The sequence below is a fragment of the Musca vetustissima genome, unplaced genomic scaffold, assembly GCF_032173495.1.
Source record: "Musca vetustissima isolate MV318-11 ecotype Yass unplaced genomic scaffold, APGP_CSIRO_Mvet_v1 utg9326, whole genome shotgun sequence".
NCBI classification, from domain to species: domain Eukaryota; kingdom Metazoa; phylum Arthropoda; class Insecta; order Diptera; family Muscidae; genus Musca; species Musca vetustissima.
The window spans coordinates 46,766-65,922 of NW_026886999.1; the positions used below are offsets into that span (position 1 = coordinate 46,766).

The 19,157-nt window shown below is 39.1% G+C and overlaps 2 protein-coding genes across 2 annotated transcripts; one reads left to right on the forward strand and one right to left on the reverse strand.

Annotated features, from left to right (window-relative positions):
- Positions 1-869: 869 nt before the first annotated feature.
- LOC133334481 (DNA polymerase alpha subunit B-like) lies at positions 870-1,491 on the reverse strand. The gene is made up of 3 exons (XM_061542773.1): positions 1,422-1,491; positions 979-1,361; positions 870-905 (listed from the first exon to the last, which is right to left on the reverse strand). The coding sequence occupies exons 1-3, from the start codon at positions 1,489-1,491 to the stop codon at positions 870-872; spliced, it is 489 nt and encodes a 162-aa protein (XP_061398757.1).
- Positions 1,492-11,604: 10,113 nt separating this feature from the next.
- LOC133334482 (putative OPA3-like protein CG13603) lies at positions 11,605-16,145 on the forward strand. Its single transcript, XM_061542774.1, has 5 exons — positions 11,605-11,763; positions 11,842-12,010; positions 12,593-12,735; positions 15,107-15,391; positions 15,949-16,145. The coding sequence occupies exons 1-5, from the start codon at positions 11,622-11,624 to the stop codon at positions 16,143-16,145; spliced, it is 936 nt and encodes a 311-aa protein (XP_061398758.1). The 5' UTR covers positions 11,605-11,621.
- The last annotated feature ends 3,012 nt before the right edge of the window (positions 16,146-19,157 follow it).

The window sequence follows — 19,157 nt, forward strand, 5'->3', positions numbered from 1 at the left end:
ACCCGCAACCACATTTTTGTATATGGCAATCTTGTTCTCTATATGCGTAAACCACTTTGACTTGATTTTTCAGTTGTCGAAAAATTGTGCATGGGTGACCATGTTTTCTAAGTGTCATTGTAAACTTTTATTCATTTGGTTGAAAGGGCGCAGGAAGAATTCTGTGATTTTTTTCCTTCGCTAAGCAAATTTTTTGCATTCCAAAAATCATTTCAAACATAACTAATGTAATTTCTTTCATATATATTTATTACAAAAAAAGTTATTTTAAATTTCCGTAAAATGCCATGGGTGGGGCACCTTTGAACATGCCCATTAAACTCGGGTAAAAAAAAATGATTTTTTTAACTTTTCGCTTCGATTTATCAAAATTTCAAATGGGCAAATAAGATTACGAAATTAACTGTATTTTTCACCATATTAATTTTTGTTTTTAAGTCATTTTATGTTTAATAACTTTTGATCTAAATTTTTTAAATATCGAAAATTTTTTATATATTTTTTAATGAATTAATGCATTTCTGATATGTATGAATAAAATACATACATATTTGAACATAAACACTGTAAAAAAACCATGTCGTTCAAAAATGCCAACCCCTGTTAAAAGCTGCCCCCCTGGGGGGGCAGTTTTGAACACTTTGAGTTCGTCCATTAAAACAGTAATAAAATATATTTATCAAGCTTATAGTATGTCATATGTATATTCATTTTAAAGGTTACATATGTACCTATTAGTTAAAATTTATAAGAAACCAAAAATTATAAAATAAAAAATTTTATAAGGCTTGAAAGCAAAAAGTGTTCAAAGGTGCCCCCTCTCCCCTATATACTTTATGATCATAGATCTAATAAGAAAACCACCCCAATCACGTTTCCCAGTTAACAATTAAAATATGCTTTATCTATTCCAATTAGATCATGGTGAAATAAACACAATATCATTATGACTACAAAAAACGTGGATTCCAAACTTACCTTAGGGGTATGTAGCACACTCGGTGTTCCCGGCATACTATCAACATCATCGATCATTGCACTAGTCATACCGCTATCCTGCATATATTCATCCATAACATCACTATCATCGACACCGTACATAGCCAACGGATTACTACTGCTCGATGCAATATCATTTAAGTGGGTTAAATTGGATATGGCCGATGGAAATTTACCACCTTTTTTCTTATTGGCGGCCATTAATTCTTTATCACGTTTGGCCTGAAACACTTTACGTTCAAATTCATTTAGATGCTCAAGCGATGGTTCGGCACCATTCAAATTGGAAATGCTAAATGCCACCCATTGTTCAACAAATTCGGCGGCATCTTCAATATTGTAAGTGGAGCACAAATCAACAGCTGAAATGTGAAATAATTAATTAGTTCATAATTTATTAAATAAATAAGGTATTAACTTACATCTAAACAGAACTTCTTGGCTGGGCTCAATTCCCATATTATCAAATTCTTGTTTCAATTCGGATTCCATTTTGTTCACTACTACTTTATTATTATTTTTTTAATGTCAACACAAATTGATAGAAACTGAGTTGTTTATTTGAAGTATTTATTATTTAACACGTTTTATTTAATAAAAAACACACACGATAATTTGTTTACAATCGGAATACACGGCTTGTTTAATAATATTTTGCAATGTTTTTGTTTGTTGTGCTCAAGAACTGTCAACTGATGGCGCGCAATTAATGATATTTTCTACACATGTTTCTCTCCACTACATAGAATTGGCAGCATTTTTTCACCAGTTGCCTATATAGGGAACACTAGGTGAGATAAATAGAATACAAATGATTGTTTACATTTTCAGTGTTTAGACAGGGTTGAGATTATGGCGCAATAATTCGATTAACTGTCAAAGTGCATTTGAGAACATTGAGAAATATTATTAAAATTTAGATGGTCGAATGAAAAAGAGATTTTTTTGATACAACAATTATTTATTGCATCATGGACAATAATTATGTAATATACGAAACCACATTCCGTCTATCACTGATATAAATCCACAACATAAGTCGTGTTTAAAACGGTTTTTATAATTCGTTTACGGAATTCTGGGTTCCACAGGTTGCGGATAGTGGGAAGATCAGCAAATATATTTATATATATATATGGAGGCTATGCCACCGTCCTCCAAAAAACAATGACGTATGAAACCAGTGATCTGAAATAAAAAACCCCCATAAAAACAAAGATATTCGACTTAAACAGTTGTGGTTGCTTTGGTACCTTCAGTATCACATGCTACAAGAGCAGACTCTTCATCCCGAGTCAGGAAATCCTTCTGAGAGAATATGAGACTATAGTCTCACCACCAAGTCAGATGGGGTCGTGAGATATGAAACGGAAGGATGCGGACCCCTCGAGTAAGGAAGCTCGAGACTCTACAACGGCAATTTTCTATTAGCCGTGAGGTACCTCCACTGCAATTAACCACCGAAGACAAGTCTAAAAATTAAAAATCAAAAGTGGCCGTGGATAGGAAGGCGTGCCGAAAGGTTATTTGTTTTTGCCAACTATACGTCGACCAAGACCCGATTAAAATCAGTGATAGGGGATTTCTTTTGATCAGGAAACACCTAATGGTGTTTCTACACGATATGTATTTTACATATGTGCTGTCACTTTTTTATATATGGAAATCGAACTCGTCATGTGAAAAATACGGAAATTTCAATGTGTCAAAACGATATGCAATTACATATGTATTTTTTTCCGAATAGGACGCGCTCTATTTTCGTATGTGAAACATAAGGAAATCAGCTGTTTGAATGAAACACATTGTTGGAAGAAAATATTTCAATTGCAATTCAAAAAAAAAGGATGAAAAGGCAACAATTACAAATTATTATTTCGTTTGTAGGTGTTTAATAAAAAAATGATGTTGATTTAAGAAAAAATAAAAGTGTTATTTTGTTTATAGGTTATGTCATATGTAAAATACATATGCCGATTTGAACACAAAAATAAATGTTTTGTGTACACTGCTAATTTTGACACACATACGGAATTACATATTGTTACGTTCTTGGGTTTTACTAAATCCCGTGTAGACGTTGTTTTATTTCCCGATACAATTCGTACCAAATAAAACGCGGGTTCTTTCTGATTACGATTATTATAATGATTTTATTCACACAACTTTACTTTGCACTTTACTTTACACGACGGTTTCAATTCGCGATCTGATTCACAACTGACTCACTGCCTTTCCATTCCCTCTATTTATATGAGCCCTGCCTGTCGCTACAGAAGTTTCTAGACGATCTGGTAACACCTAGATCACGAACAATCTACCAATGCAACAAACACATTGAGTAACAATAACAACAACAAACTTACTGAGTGAACAATAACAACAACAAACTTGAGTAAACAAACTTACAATAACAACAACACATATACAGGCGAGGGAATAACAAAGAAAGAGGAATAACAACAACACATATACAGGCGAGGGAATAACAAAGAAAGAGGAATGACGTTTAACAAGAATTGTACGACAATAACAAAATAGAAAATGAAAGAGGAAATGGAAGGATGTAGAAAAATCTATACAGTGGTTGTTGTTGTGAAGTTATTCAAATAAACTGCGTAGTAGAAATTTACGTTACAATTCAAATTCTTAAATTAACGGAATTCATCTAAATTAACTTAAATCTAAAGTTATATTCGTAACATTGCCCCCCGCTTAAGCCTGTTCGTCCCGAATAGGCACAGTTCCCGTTCCGTAGGGGGTCAGCCGCTCCAAATGTACAACTTTCATCTTCGACCTGGGACTGTCGCTCCTCTGGATGCGATAAACGACGTCATTTATTTTCGTGACAATCTTGTAGGGTCCTTCCCAGTGCGTTTGCAATTTGGGGCATAGTCCTTTCTTTCGTTGTGGGTTGAACAATAGTACCAGTTGCCCTTCTTGAAACCCATCGGTATTTGCCGCTCGATCGTACCTTGCCTTCATGCGGTTGCTAACCATTTTTATTCGATGTCGGACTGCATCGTGGACTTTACTAAAAGAGTTTTGGCTGTCTTCATCTTGGTTCACATCGTCGTTTGGGGTAGCGCCGAATATCAAATCGCCAGGTAGCTTTAATTCATTTCCGAACAGAACTTTGGCTGGGGTCCGGGATGTGGAATCATGAATGGCCGATCTATAAGCCAATAAAAACTTTGGAATATGCTCATCCCAGTCTCGTTGGCCACTGTCCACCACTTTCCGTAGATGTTCTTCAAGGGTGCGATTGAATCTTTCCACCATGCCATCTGATTGTGGATGTAGGGGCGTCGTTCTGGTTTTCTTAATTCCGTAGGAGTCACACATTTCCTTGAAGATCGCTGATTCAAAATTCCTACCTTGATCGGAATGAACCTCAGATGGAACACCATAGCGACAAATCCAATTTTTGCTGAACACATCCACAATTGTCCTGGCTTCTTGATTTGGGATAGCATAAACCTCCGGCCATTTACTGAAGTAATCCATGACCACTAAGACATACCGGTTCCCAGAGTCGCTTGTGGGGAACGGTCCAGCTACATCCATTGCGATTCTTTCAAAAGGGGCTCCTGAATTATACTGCTGCATGTAGCCTCGACTCTTCCGTGTTGGACCTTTAGCTTTTATGCACCTTTCACAATTGGCGATCCAGTCGGCAATGGATTTTTGACAGCCGACCCAGTAGAATCTCTGCTTTACCTTTTCAGCGGTCTTTGCTATGCCAAGATGTCCTCCACTTGGCCCATCGTGAAACTCCGACAAGACATCTCTTATTTTGGAGTCTGGGACGACGATCAAGTTCCGGTGAGATTTACCGTCCTCACTTTCCCATTTGCGATATAGGCAGCCATCTTTTATAAGTAGACTGTCCCACTGGGCCCAATAGGATTTTAAAAGAGGGCTTTCGGAGGTAATTTCTTTACGACTAGGTCGCTTGCCCGTTTCAATGGCCGAAATTACTTTGCCCAGAATGGGATCTCTTCGTTGTTCCGTCGACCAATCTTCACCCGACTCAAACTGCAATAGTCGGACATCAACGATATTCTCCTTATTCTCAGCCTTTGAGCAATGCCTGCATTCCACCTTGCATGGCCGACGAGACAGGGCATCAGCATTACCGTGTTTTCCGCCTTTTCTGTGCTCGATTCTGAAATCATAACTCTGGAGCCTCTCGATCCAACGGGCTAGTTGACCTTCCGGATTCTTAAACCGCAGCAACCATTGGAGAGCAGCGTGGTCGGTCCTCAGCAGGAAATGCTGGCCATATAGGTATTTGTGGAAGTGTTTAACGCTCTCAAGGGCAGCAAGCAGCTCTCTCCTCGTCACACAGTAATTCCTCTCAGGCTTCGACAATGTCCGGCTGTAGTACCCGATGACTTTTTCCTGTCCGTCGATTTCCTGGGAAAGGACGCCACCGATGCCGCACGCACTTGCGTCTGTGTCCAGAGCAAACTTTCCGCCAGGTATAGGGTATGCCAAAATGGGGGCTCTGCATAGCATGTCTTTGAGTTTACTGAACGCCTCTTCTTGGTCGTTGCCCCACTGGAACCTCTGGCCTTTTTGCGTTAAGCGGTGTAGACAGGCGGCGATGTTGGCAAAATTTGGGACAAATCGACGGTAGTAGGTGCAGAGACCCAGAAAGCTTCGCAGCTCATGGAGATTTCGGGGCTGCGGCCAATCTCTGACGGCTTGAATTTTCTCCTTATCCGTCGATATGCCCTCCGGCGTCACGTGATGCCCCAGGAACTTCACCTCTCGTTGGAAGAGACTGCACTTCTTTGGGTTCAGCTTGAGGCCTGAAGACGAAAGCTGCTGAAGAACGTCCTTTAAATTCTTGATGTGTTCGTCGAAGTTGCGTCCCATGACTATGATGTCATCCAGGTATATGAGGCATGACTTCCACTGCAGCCCTTTTAACACACGCTCCATCAGCCTTTCAAATGTAGCCGGGGCGTTGCAGAGTCCGAATGGCATGACATTGAACTGCCAGAGACCCCCATTAACGCCAAACGCTGTTTTCTCCTTATCTTTCTCGGCGATCTCTACTTGCCAGTACCCACTCTGCAGGTCGAGGGTGGAGAACCATGACGTCCCGGCTAATGTGTCCAATGTGTCGTCGATTCTTGGGAGCGGATAGCTGTCTTTCTTGGTGACATCATTTAACTTTCGGTAGTCCACACAAAACCGGGTGCTTCCGTCTTTCTTCTTGACCAAGACCACTGGGGAGCACCATGGACTTGACGATGGTTCTATTACACCACTCTTTTCCATTTCACTTATCAGCTTCTGGACCTCGTCTCTTTTGGCCAGGGGAACACTTCTTGGAGGCTGTTTAATGGGTCGCGCGTCTGCTGTATTGATTTCATGCTTCACCACTGATGTTCTTCCTTGGTGCTCTTTTGTCAACGCAAAGGTAGAGGCATACTTCCATAATAGCTGCTTAGCCTTGTTCCTCTCGGAAGGTGATAATTGGTGTGTCCACTCTTTTATGTAGCCGTCGAGGTGCTTCTTCTCCATGGCTGCTGGCTTTTCGGTGCTAGTTTCCAAATTAACTACAGCTTCAGCTGGTGTGCATTGTCCAACTTCGGAAAATTGGCAAATTTGCTCTTGCTTGTTTGACAGGTTCAAAACTCTAACAGGAATCAATCCGTCCTCGTTGCTTTTCACCAGGGCATTCGCTATTAGGATGTTACTGTATCTGTTTTCTGCTGGTTCCACCACCCACAACTTCTCGGCTCCACAATCTCCATTCATTGGTACCCATATTATTGCTTCGGCACAGGGCGGTATTATCTCTGGATGGTCCGTAGTCAGACGTCTAATGGGTGTACTTTCATCGTAGCCCACGTTTAACGGAATTTCGACGTTAGACCAGGTCATCACACGCTCTTTCATATCCAGATTGATACCGAAGGCAATCATAAAATCTGCGCCTATTATCACTTCGTCTACGATATCGGCAACTATAAAATCGTAATTCACCGATTTATTGGCAATAGTTAGTCTCAGGGTAATCTTGCCGTGTACGGCCGCGGGCTCCCCCGTTGCTGTGCGCAGTCTGACTCCATTAAGTTGCGTTATGTTTCCCTTTACCAGATCTGATCTTATGATGGACTTTGATGCGCCAGTATCTAACGTCAGAACTCGCTTGTCACCATTGATGTACCCAGTTGTTGTTAGGTTGTGACTTTTCTGTTGTACTATTGCTATGGAGATTGTGGGGCCATCGTCGATGGGAGCCAGTTCATGCCCCGCTGGACTGGCTCGATTTAGTTTAACGGTGACTCATTGGTGGACTGTTGAGCCATTCGTCTACCATCTTTCGTTGGAGGTGGTGACGATGACCTGGATCGTTTGCGCTTAGCTCTGCATTCGCGCGCAATATGACCTGCTTTATCGCAGTTGTAGCATCTAACCCTGGGCTTAGTCATCCCTACTAACTTTGTTTCTTCTATTACCTGCTTCATGGCGTCCTTGATCGAGTTAACGAGAGATTTGGGTTCGCAACCTTCGGTCTCCAGTTGGCGAATCTTGTGGGTCTGGGGCTTAACAATTATTCTTGCCGTCTCTTGGGCAAGGGCAAACGACACAGTTTCGGCAAACGACGCTTTTGGTGACGCATATGTTGCACATTTAATTTTCTTCTCCAGATTCGTAAACCTGTGGTCGTGGGCCAGAAATTTCTCGTCAACCGACTGCACTTTCTTATCCAAATCTTTAATTTGGACCTCCACGGTTTCCACTCTCCTTCCAATAACTTCCGTAATGTTCCCGAGTGTCTCGTTCATTCTACAATTCTCTGCCTTGAGTTCATCTAACTTTCTGGAATTCTCTTCGAACATTCGTCTCGTGTTTTCTTCTAACTTTCTGGAATTCTCTTCGCTCCTTCTGAAATTTTCCTCAAACATTTTGGCCAGCATTTCTCTGAAATCGTCACCCCTGGCAGCTACTGACGAGACTTCCCCACCGTTGGATTCGCCCATTTCCGATAAATCCACTTCATCCTTACTGTCAAACTCATATGTATCGATGTTCATACCACGGCGCTCGAACTCATCCAACAGACGTTTTTGTAGTTCAGCCTTGTTGCCAGTAGAGGACAATTCCAATTTATTGAGCTCCTTCTTTAAGTCTTCCACTCGTAGATCCTTAAACTTCATCGTAGTATTATCGTAATCTCACTTCGGACACCAATTGTTACGTTCTTGGGTTTTACTAAATCCCGTGTAGACGTTGTTTTATTTCCCGATACAATTCGTACCAAATAAAACGCGGGTTCTTTCTGATTACGATTATTATAATGATTTTATTCACACAACTTTACTTTGCACTTTACTTTACACGACGGTTTCAATTCGCGATCTGATTCACAACTGACTCACTGCCTTTCCATTCCCTCTATTTATATGAGCCCTGCCTGTCGCTACAGAAGTTTCTAGACGATCTGGTAACACCTAGATCACGAACAATCTACGAATGCAACAAACACATTGAGTAACAATAACAACAACAAACTTACTGAGTGAACAATAACAACAACAAACTTGAGTAAACAAACTTACAATAACAACAACACATATACAGGCGAGGGAATAACAAAGAAAGAGGAATAGCAACAACACATATACAGGCGAGGGAATAACAAAGAAAGAGGAATGACGTTTACCAAGAATTGTACGACAATAACAAAATAGAAAATGAAAGAGGAAATGGAAGGATGTAGAAAAATCTATACAGTGGTTGTTGTTGTGAAGTTATTCAAATAAACTGCGTAGTAGAAATTTACGTTACAATTCAAATTCTTAAATTAACGGAATTCATCTAAATTAACTTAAATCTAAAGTTATATTCGTAACAATATGGATGAAATAAGTGACAGCACATATGTAAAATACATATCGTGTAAAAACGCCATTTGTTGCCTTCTGAGGGTAGTCCCTTGTGTACTTACAAGGGACTACCCTCAGAAGGCAACAAATGAACGACATCGGAAGGATCCCTACATCACTTACTGTGGCTACCCACGCCAAGCCCCCAAAAAAGGCAGCGACGGATTCCCTCCGTACAGTATCACAAAACTCCGGCACATGGAGTCAGAAGGATCGGAAATTTCAGCGAATCCAGTTCCGACGACAATGGGATCAACGTATGAACAGCAACCAGCTGCAAAGAAAATTTCGTTACCAGGTATGCCTCAAATCCTATCTGATATGTCTCAACATCCACTAAGAAGTATAGTGCGAATAATACCACCGAAAAGGCCAAGGCAAAACCAAATGGCAAGCCTTCAGAGAAAGCTTAGAAGCGAACTTCCAAAAGTAAAGAGACGATAAATGATCTCAGATAGCCAATCAGTGCGAATCATTGACTGGATAGATCAGTGCGAATCATTGGTTGCTGTATCTGAAGACCATTTAAAGGACCGGTTTGACCATCAAAGGTTACAGTTTGGCATGATTTTCCTTTATAAAGTCATAAATAGTGAAAATAATAAGTCTTCTAACTACCTTATTAAGGCAGTGAATGACTTTGAACCCCTTTGTATGGATAACAATCTTGCAGCTGTATCTGTAGATGAGATCCCGTGCGGCTTGGTAACCTCTGTTTGGTTCGGATTTGCAGAGGTTAGTTGAAAAGCAGAACTCTAGTTTTCGTATAAACAGCTGGCGAAAGTTCAATGCTTACGAGAAAAACTGAGGTCTGGTTGTCAAATACGCCACTGACAAATTAGGGGAATAACTTTTGAGAATGAGCAAAGGGACACTAATGTACAGGTTGGAGAGGATTCACATCCGACACCGATCCGCACAAAAGTCGCCCAATGCATGAAGGTCGTGCAGAGTTCTTCTTTACCCTCGTTCAACAAAACATCGGCATTGCTTTGGTCCAGGAGCCATATCTGCACGAGGGTATGATGACCCTTAATTCTCCTCTCCAACTACAGCAACAGGAACAATGCAATAGCTAGGCTGGACGCAGGTCTACCTGCCGTGCGAGGATCCCGAACCTCCTGACAGCACTTTACGCTCACCGGCAGAGAAATAGGGATCAGCAGCATATTTGTTTGCAATTTGAAAAAGAATAGAAGAATTACCACAATGGAAATGTTTTTGCAATACTTTGATGCAATAGTAAATAAAAAGAACTAAAAACACAAAAATTCTATAAATAATTTTTAATTTTCTTTGATCTTTCATTTTTGTATTTGTCAACCGTTAAATTTTAAAACAAACGGCATGTAAAAACAGTTGCAAATGTTGGTACTTTGTGAGAGAGTTGTATTTTTTCGTACAAAACCCGCGTTGTATCTCAGTAGTATCATGATTTCGATCATGATTTAAAATAAACCCTGCCGCACAATGATTTAAATTTGAATGAGAAATCATGGTAGATTCAGCCCGATTAAGAAAATAAACCCTGATTCACCTTTTAATCATGATTAGATGTTATATGTATATTCGCTTTAAGATACCCTAAGATTTCTATGGAAGTTGGTATAACAACGTTACTAAAATCCGACGGGGCGTACAAAAATATTCAACTTCCCCACTATGGCAAAATGTTGTGTACGGCCGTATTACCCAAATACGTCGAGTCCATATCTTCAAGCAAATAAGACAAACCGCAAGACAAAATTGAAAATTTATTAAATTAATCCACATATTTTAGAAATTTCAAATTTCCAGAATGTTTTGTTTTTGTTTTCATCAAAAGAAAAAAATTAAAAATACGTTCTGTCAAGTTGTAATTGTTCAACTTGAAATTTTGTACGTTCGACGTATTTCGGTAACATTCATGTAAATCAGCAGTGCCCAAAATAGGTCCCATGGGCTGTCGGTGTGTGTCAAAACTCTCTCACACACAATGATAAAAATATAAACATTTGAAAATAAAAAATATTTTCAAAATTGTCATTCATTCCTTTTTGTTTTCATACACTGAACGAAAAAATTAGGACATTTTTGGCAAAAATTAGTTCAGAAAAAGTCAAAATATGTGACCAATACAATGGGGATTGGCGAAACAGAAGCAAATCTATCTTTGCATAGGAAAATATTTCATTAACAAGCATATTCGCATTGAATACAAAATGTTCTTCTGTCTTAAAATTTGAAATACAAGTTTTTACAATTTTTCTCACAGTTTAATAACAGAGAAAAATTATTTTGAAATTTGTGTATTTGAAACAAATACAATAACAAACATTTGCATGTATTAGTGTGGACAGCCCTGATATAAATACATGTGTTCTACTTTTGTGGTGAAAAACGTCGAACGAGCTAGTTGAATTTAAGTAAGGCTGTAACAAACCATTCTAAACGTCTTTAAAATTAGAATTAACCAATGAAGTTGGTCGCCGCGGTTTTCAATGTGTTCATTAACCATCAGCTGTTTATCTCCACGTTTAATTAGTGCACCCTATACAAAAAGTCTCCACATAATCAAATGTTTGCATCAACCTTGGCAACCCTAACTGTGAATAACAAAAACAGCTGTTCTGGAAAAAAACCTACAAAATTAGCTTGTTCCAGAGGGACGGACATCATTTTTTCGCACATCCCAGTGTTTAAGCCCGATAGTTACATTTATATAAATTCACAATGGTTATTGGTGCCTTTCCAGCGGCCAAATTGGGTGTATTGGCCATCAAACAAGTCAGTAAACCCATAGCGAATATAATTAAATCGAAAGCCAAAGAGCATCCATTATTTCGTAACTATATTTGTATGCCACCGGCTCAATGTAAGTAGTGTATTCCTGAATATTTATTAATGGATTAGGTGTGGAATGTATGAATGACGATTTTCTCTTTCCGTTTAGTGTATAATTGGGTAGAAGTCAAGACGAAAATGTGGGCCCTTAATCTGGGCAAGCCTGTCAATGTGCCACCCCTAACAGAAGCCATGGCTGTAGAACTGGGTGCAAATCTATTGGGTGAATTTATTATTTTCGCCATTGGTGCGGGACTGCTGATATTTGAATATGCTAGGTAAGTAGAAGAAGGGCACTATGATGTCATTCAAAGGAAAGGAAACTAGGAAAACAAATACATTGTGAAAATTTACATTTGCATGAAACAAGTGTTCCAAATCCATAGAAGCTCATTTCAATTTTTTCTGTAGGTGAAGTCGAAATCCATATTCGTGAACTTCGTTATTTTTGTTAGTCAGGAATCTTCGTGACCAGAAAGATAAGGTCAAACTGTCGTTAAATTTTTTGAAAATTGAGAGATGAGCCCTTATATTCAAGATATCACATCTTTTGAAACATTATAGTCAACGAATCAGATTGAGCTAAAGTCCTAAATTGAGTACCTATATGAACTCGGATCGAACATAATTTTATAAAAACATTCGGAACGCAATGATTTTTAAACAATAAATAAAAACTTTTTCTGATTTTCCGGAATATTTCATATCCATATTTCGGCAACTTAGAGCCCCCTCCCATAATAGTAATCTAAACATACTTGTGTTAAAATCTATTCGAATACAGGTATCATCTTGCTCCCTATTTTTCTCTCCCAAATCCTATATCAAATTCTATTTACTTTATATCTTTGCATTTACAGACAAACCAGCAATGAGGCCAAAAAGCAAGAAAAAATGGCACTAGAAAAAGCGGAACTTACAAACAATTTAGCTGAACTGACATTCCGTTTGGAACGCCAAGATGCTCAATTAAGAGAATTGACACGAGTACTAGCCGATATTGGTAAGATTCTTCATCCGAATAGTCAAATCATCTTAATGTTCTTTTGTGTTCCTAAGAAATGTTGAAAGAATCATACAAACTATTGATAGAATATCTCAAGAATGAAAAATTGCAATGTGAAGAAAATCATATAAGTGGGAATGTGAACAAAATTTCTGTATGATATATTTTTTTATTTGTAATATATTTCATCTGATTAATGTTATATTTTACAGTGATCCAAATCGTTGTGGTTCTCTTTTATAGTGTGTTATATGTAAATACCTAACTTCCATATCTGATCCCGGCTTATGCCATTAATTTAATTGGGACATTAGAATTTTCAATTTGTATTCAAAATAATTGATCCGCCCAATTTTTTGAACATAAAACTAAACCCAAGTCATTGAAGCCTTTATTTCAATTACCAATTCTATCATATGCACAGCAAAAATCGAACCCCCTTTTCAGTGGTATTCGTAGTCTTAAAGTCAATTTTTTAAGAATTGGGAAGTTTTTAACAAAATATTTTTTGTTTTAAAATCCAGCATCGATTCACCGAATTAATCTCCGGACAAGTTTGCCACAAAATAGACCAGCTAGTGAAAGTTATAAATCGGAAAAATGTGATTGTCGCGGCGGAGCAGGAGAACGAGCTCAATGAAAATTTTTAGCTTACATCGTTGTGATGAAGGCAACGTTCTGAGGAAAGATTGCACCCTAAATTAAGGTGGTGTCTATCATTCCTTGTGTGACACTCTGTTCAATGCAGACCTATCTCGCTTGAGTTAGACTCTAGTGACCCATACATGGACTTATCGAGGTTAACAGTTAAATGTAGTACTACCGAGGTATGGCGGAGGTGCTTAACATGTATTTACCGCCAATTAATAGCTGTGAATCGCGTTATTTGCCTAACACCAGTTTTCTATTGGAGGATAATAATCGTCCAGTACTAGGGGACTTCAATGTTCACCATGAGTTGTGTACATCGCTGGCTGAGCATATTGATAGCTCAACATTTTGCACGGTTAATAAGGATATCCCAACGAGGATAAAAGGAGATTGCCACATTTCACCAAACATCGCCATAGTGGTACCGGGCCTGATAAATGTCCTGACCTGGCCACCACTCATTTTATCCGGCTCAGATCTCCCTTCTTACTCGGCTCAGATCTCCTTTCTTACTCGGCTCAGATCTCCTTCCTACTCGGCTTAGATATCCATCCTACTCGGCTCAGATCTCCTTCCTACGTCTACGTCAACAGACCTGCCAATTTCCTCAGATCCTCGGGTTACTGAGAGAATTTTCCGTAGAATCAACACTACTACTGGTTCCCTGAGGCCTGAAAAGGTCAATCAAGAACTAGTTTTGAGTTTATATTACACGACTTCAAAGCCGTGAGAGCCGCCTGACTATCGACATTTATATTCACCGGTCCCGTATTATCGACAGTAAGTGTTTTTACTATATCGGCCGCTTTCGTGTTTGCAAGGATTTCTGCTTGAAAAACACTACAAAGATTGTTAAGTTTATATGAGTTGTATATTTCTAATTCGCTACAATAAACGCCTGCACCAGTGCCTTCCTCCATCTTTTACCCGTCTGTGTAAAAGACCGGGCAGAGGTAAGGAGCCACTAGTCCAGGATTCCCTACTAGGAAACTCTACTTTGATGTTATTAAAGTCTCTATAAGATGGAACATAGTCACGAATGTGAGTATTTCTCCTCAAGAAATCACAACCTGGTGTTATGTTAAGGATACCATCGTGGCCATAGTTCAGCGATTTCCAGGCATCCGTTTCTCGGAGCCTCAGGGCACATCTGGCCGCCTGGAATTAAATAAGGATGTCCAGAATGGTTGGAGATTCAAGATCGCATTCAATGCTGCCTGTGGTGTATTTCTTAGCGCTCCGGTAGTCGGGATCGAAACCGATCGCTCTATTGAATTTAATTTTGTCAGCAATATCTTTTTTTGACCCCCTTTTGACTTTTATTTTTAGTTCGATCAGCATGAAATTCTACACTGGGAGAAGGATCTGACCATTTAATGAGTAGCATATCAAATCAGCCAATACATTTACTTCAGAGGGTCGGGATTTAGCTACAGTATAATTTCAGTGATAGTTGTGTAGAGTATCATATTGTTGGCCACGTCCATATGTACTACTCTGCTCACTGTTTTTTTAATTAGTTTGCCGATGTTCTGTAACCAACCACTTTTTAAAATTATAACACAACGGTCTTGATCACTTCTGTAATGCTTCCCAAAACTCTCTCTCTCCCTTTCCTATTATCCCAACTCTCATTTCATTTCCCTATTTTACACATATTTATGTTTGCATTTAGTTTATCATTTCATTTGTTTTCTATTTGTTTCGTATATTTTAGAATCACGTTCCATTTTCAGATGGACTCGGGAACGGTTAAGCGAATATCAACCATTTAATCCTGACAATCCTGATCAGTCATTAAATAAAAAACCACAAACCAAATCACCATATCATGCTGATGGTGGTTTAGTCATGAGAGCTTTACATTTCCTAGATACACAAGTGTTCACCAATAGTCCAGTGTCTGTGTCACAACAACAACAACCACAACATCAAACCTCACCTCCACCATCATCATCTACACAAAATGTCATGGATGTTCCTGAATCGATGTTATCCGAAGGTTATGAAAATAGTGAAGACATCGTCGAGTCTGCCGCTAGCAACAAAGAAAGACTGGCCTTGAAACAGTGACTACTGCCACAAAATGTTATTTTAGAAAATTCGATGGCTAAACTTAAATATTATATAGAATTAGCTAACAGTGAATTGGGAGCAGAATGAACGAAAATATTTGTTATATTTCTATCTTCCTACTTTTTTTAATTTTGACTATTGTAATTTATATTTTTTCAAATACGTTGCATTCTGTTTCTTCTTTACTACAACAACTCCAATCATAATGTAGAATTGTGTAAAAGTTTTTTCAGAATTTTCTCCAATAGCCGTTCATATATTTATTAAATTGTGCAAACACAACCACCTTGCATTTACATTTCTTCCTTCCACAAAATTGCCACCTGTCGTCTATATCCAACTTTGTAGAATAGTGTTTTTTGTTGTTAATTAATTTTTAAAAACAAAAGAATATTTATACTGAAAATACAGTTATCAATGGTTGCATATAGAATATAACACCTTGTTTTACTTGTTGGTTATTTTTTCTGTGTATCTTTTTAGCACCGGCAAAATCGGCAACACTTCTCAAAATGAATACATCGTCTGGGCAACAGATACAGTCTCAAATACCAACATCGAAAAAGGAAGACAATGCCTCAACACAGACATCCAATAGTACAACAATAACCCCTCCTCCACCACCACTATCCCTACCTGATAAATCCACAAAAGCTGAAGCTCCAGTCAAAGCGGCGTAATTTTAAGTGTTTTTTCATTGAGAAGTTTTGGTATTCGAAGTTACAACTTTTTGTATTATAAACATTTATGTTGTTCTCACAGACAATAAAGGATATTATTACACAAGGATATATTGGAATTATATTGAATTTTTAACAAATAAAACGTCGTTAAGTTCGACCAGCCCGAGCTGAACATTTAAAATACCAGTAATCGTTCGGTACCTAAAATACCGAACAATGGGGTGCTGATCGATTGTTTGACTTTAAAGGCGTGTATATTTTAAAAATTAATTTTTCACCTCCTAAGGGTGGATTTTTTAAAACTTATTTTTTACCTCCTTGGTGGCGTAGGGGATGATAGCAACGGCTCTTGATTGGCTTTAACATGGCGAAGTTCAGGCTTATGCTGGTCCCTCTTTCATCTCAATTCTGGAAACTGACCTCACCGCGGTGTCACCTGGGGTAGCTATTTTCATCACCCATTGAAATAGTGAGCTAATATGTGCTGCGAGTTCACCCATTAGAACTATAAAAAATGGGCTGAGACGTCGGGTTAGATGCCCACACTCGGAAAACCCCTGCTAGGAGATTTTAATGCAAAAATCGAAAGGGAAAATATCTTTGGCCCCACCGACGGAAAAATCAATGAAAAAACATCCGACAACGGCATGAGGTTGATTGACTTCGCAGCACCAAAAAAAAACATAGTAGTTAGCAGCACCAGATTCAAGCATCTCGATATACACAAGGCCACCTGAATTTCTCCTGATCAAGCAACGAGAAATCAAATTGATCATGTTGTTAAAGACGGAAGGCATTCATCCAGTGTATTAGAGGTTCGATCGATCCGAGGAGCGAATATCGATTCGGACCACAAACGTGTAGCATCCAAGGTATCGCACTCGGTGCGATCTAACAGAACACGGAAACCCGACGTCGAAGAGCTGCAAACACAACAGGTAGCCGAAGCCTACTCTGCTCAACTTACCCACTTGCTTGACGAAAGCACTCCTTGTCCCGATAATAGTATAGAAGCACAATGGCAAAGAATTGCCCACTTCCTACAAACTGCAGCAAATGCAACACTTGGGTACCAAAAACCACCACCAAGAAACCCATGGTACGATCAGGAGTGTCGTAATGGTACTGATCTGAAAAATGCAGCGTATAAGGCAACCCTGCAGACAGTAGCAACACGTTATGTGATGGGGAATTATCGGGAGCAAATCGAGATATACAGGAGTCAGAATGAAGTCCGAAAATTTTACCAACGAGTAAAACACTAAACCGAAAGTTTTGGTGCAGGTACATCCTACTGTAGAGATGAAGAAGGAAACCTGGTGACAGATACAGACCGCGTGCTGAGGATCTGGAAGGAGTATTTTGAAAAGCTTCTGGTATCATATTGTGGCGGGGAAGAAGATACTCCAGAACAAATAAGAGATGATGGTATAGAGTGTATACCACCAAGATGAGGTCATAAAAGCAATTAATCGGCTCAAGAACAATAAAGCAGTAGGAGCCGACGGGTTACCAGCCGAACTATTCAAGACTAAATCCTGAAAAAACACATCGACACACACCACCTATTCGTCAACTATAAAGCCGCATTCGACAGCCCTATCCGTTCAGAGGTGTTTAAAGCCATGTCTACGTTCGGCATTACTGCAAAATAAATACGGCTATGCAGGATAACTTTAAGTGGCACAAGGTCATCAGTTACAATCGGAAAGGATCTATCAGAGCCCCTTAATACCGAACGAAGATTCAGACAAGGTAACAGTTTGTCGTGTGATCTTTTTAACATCCTACTGGAAAAGTTCATACGAGATGTAAAGGTGAACAGAAATGGCACCCTGTACACCAAGCAACACATGTTACTCGCCTACGCCGATGACATCGATATAACGGGTCAAACATTGCGAGCGGTAACAGCCACCTTTGAACAAATTGAGAAGGAGTCTGTCGAAGTGGGTCTGGCAGTAAACAGCGAGAAGACCAAGCTGATGGTATCAAAGCGGAAGACGTCCAGTAGACTCGGACCAACTGTGGAACTTGAGAACTACAGCTTCGAGGTAGTTAAAGATTTTATACACCTTGGTACAGCCATAAATAAAACGAATGACATCAGGGTTGTGATGGCCAACAGATGCTACTATGGTCTAAGTAAACAGTTTAGAAACAAAGCCACCTCCCGCCAGACCAAACTCACACTTTACAAGACGCTGATACTACCCGTGCTGGGGTGTAGATCTGGGGGGTTACTCTGTATTGCGTTGCGAAAGCAAGTGCGATGCGAAAGCTAAATGCGTTAAGAGTACAATTTGGTACTCTGTAACGCTCACGCAAACGCATTCGCAAACTAAATCAAAAATAGGGCAACACTGTCGCCACAAAGTAAACAGTAACGAAGAATGACAAAAGGAAACGTCAAAAAATTTTTTTGTGTGGTACGAGTGTTTTTTTAAACAAAAAATGATGAACGAATTAAAAACAAAAACAGAAATTTATGAGATCGATCAAATATACTCTCCCTAAGTGACCACGGGTATTAAAATAGAAGTACGAATTATGTGACAAACATTTTCAAATATTTAATTTTTATAGATTTATACAAAATGTTCGTCTCAATAAAGATTCGTTTATGTATTTATTAAACGCTCGTCTTTCCAAATAGATCCACAACAATTCCAATCCCAATAAAAGAGGCCGCTGCTTTGAAATTGCTTGGACAAGGTGGTTATCAACACCAACCTGTAAATATGCACACATAGTTTCACATTTATATATAAAAAATATAATACATTACTTTTTCCAACCACCGACATCTTTTACAGGAGGTCAATTTGAATTGAGGTCATCAGACAGTTTTGTCCACAAATTGTTGGCGCGTTGTTTCGCATTTGAACTCTGCAACTGTCCCTTTGCCAAATCACTGTGTTGCCCCATAAAATCTACTTAAGATAGGAACTGACGTTGCTGAGTCTGCAACTGTGACTTTTTTGCCTTTTACTTAAAATAATTTACAAT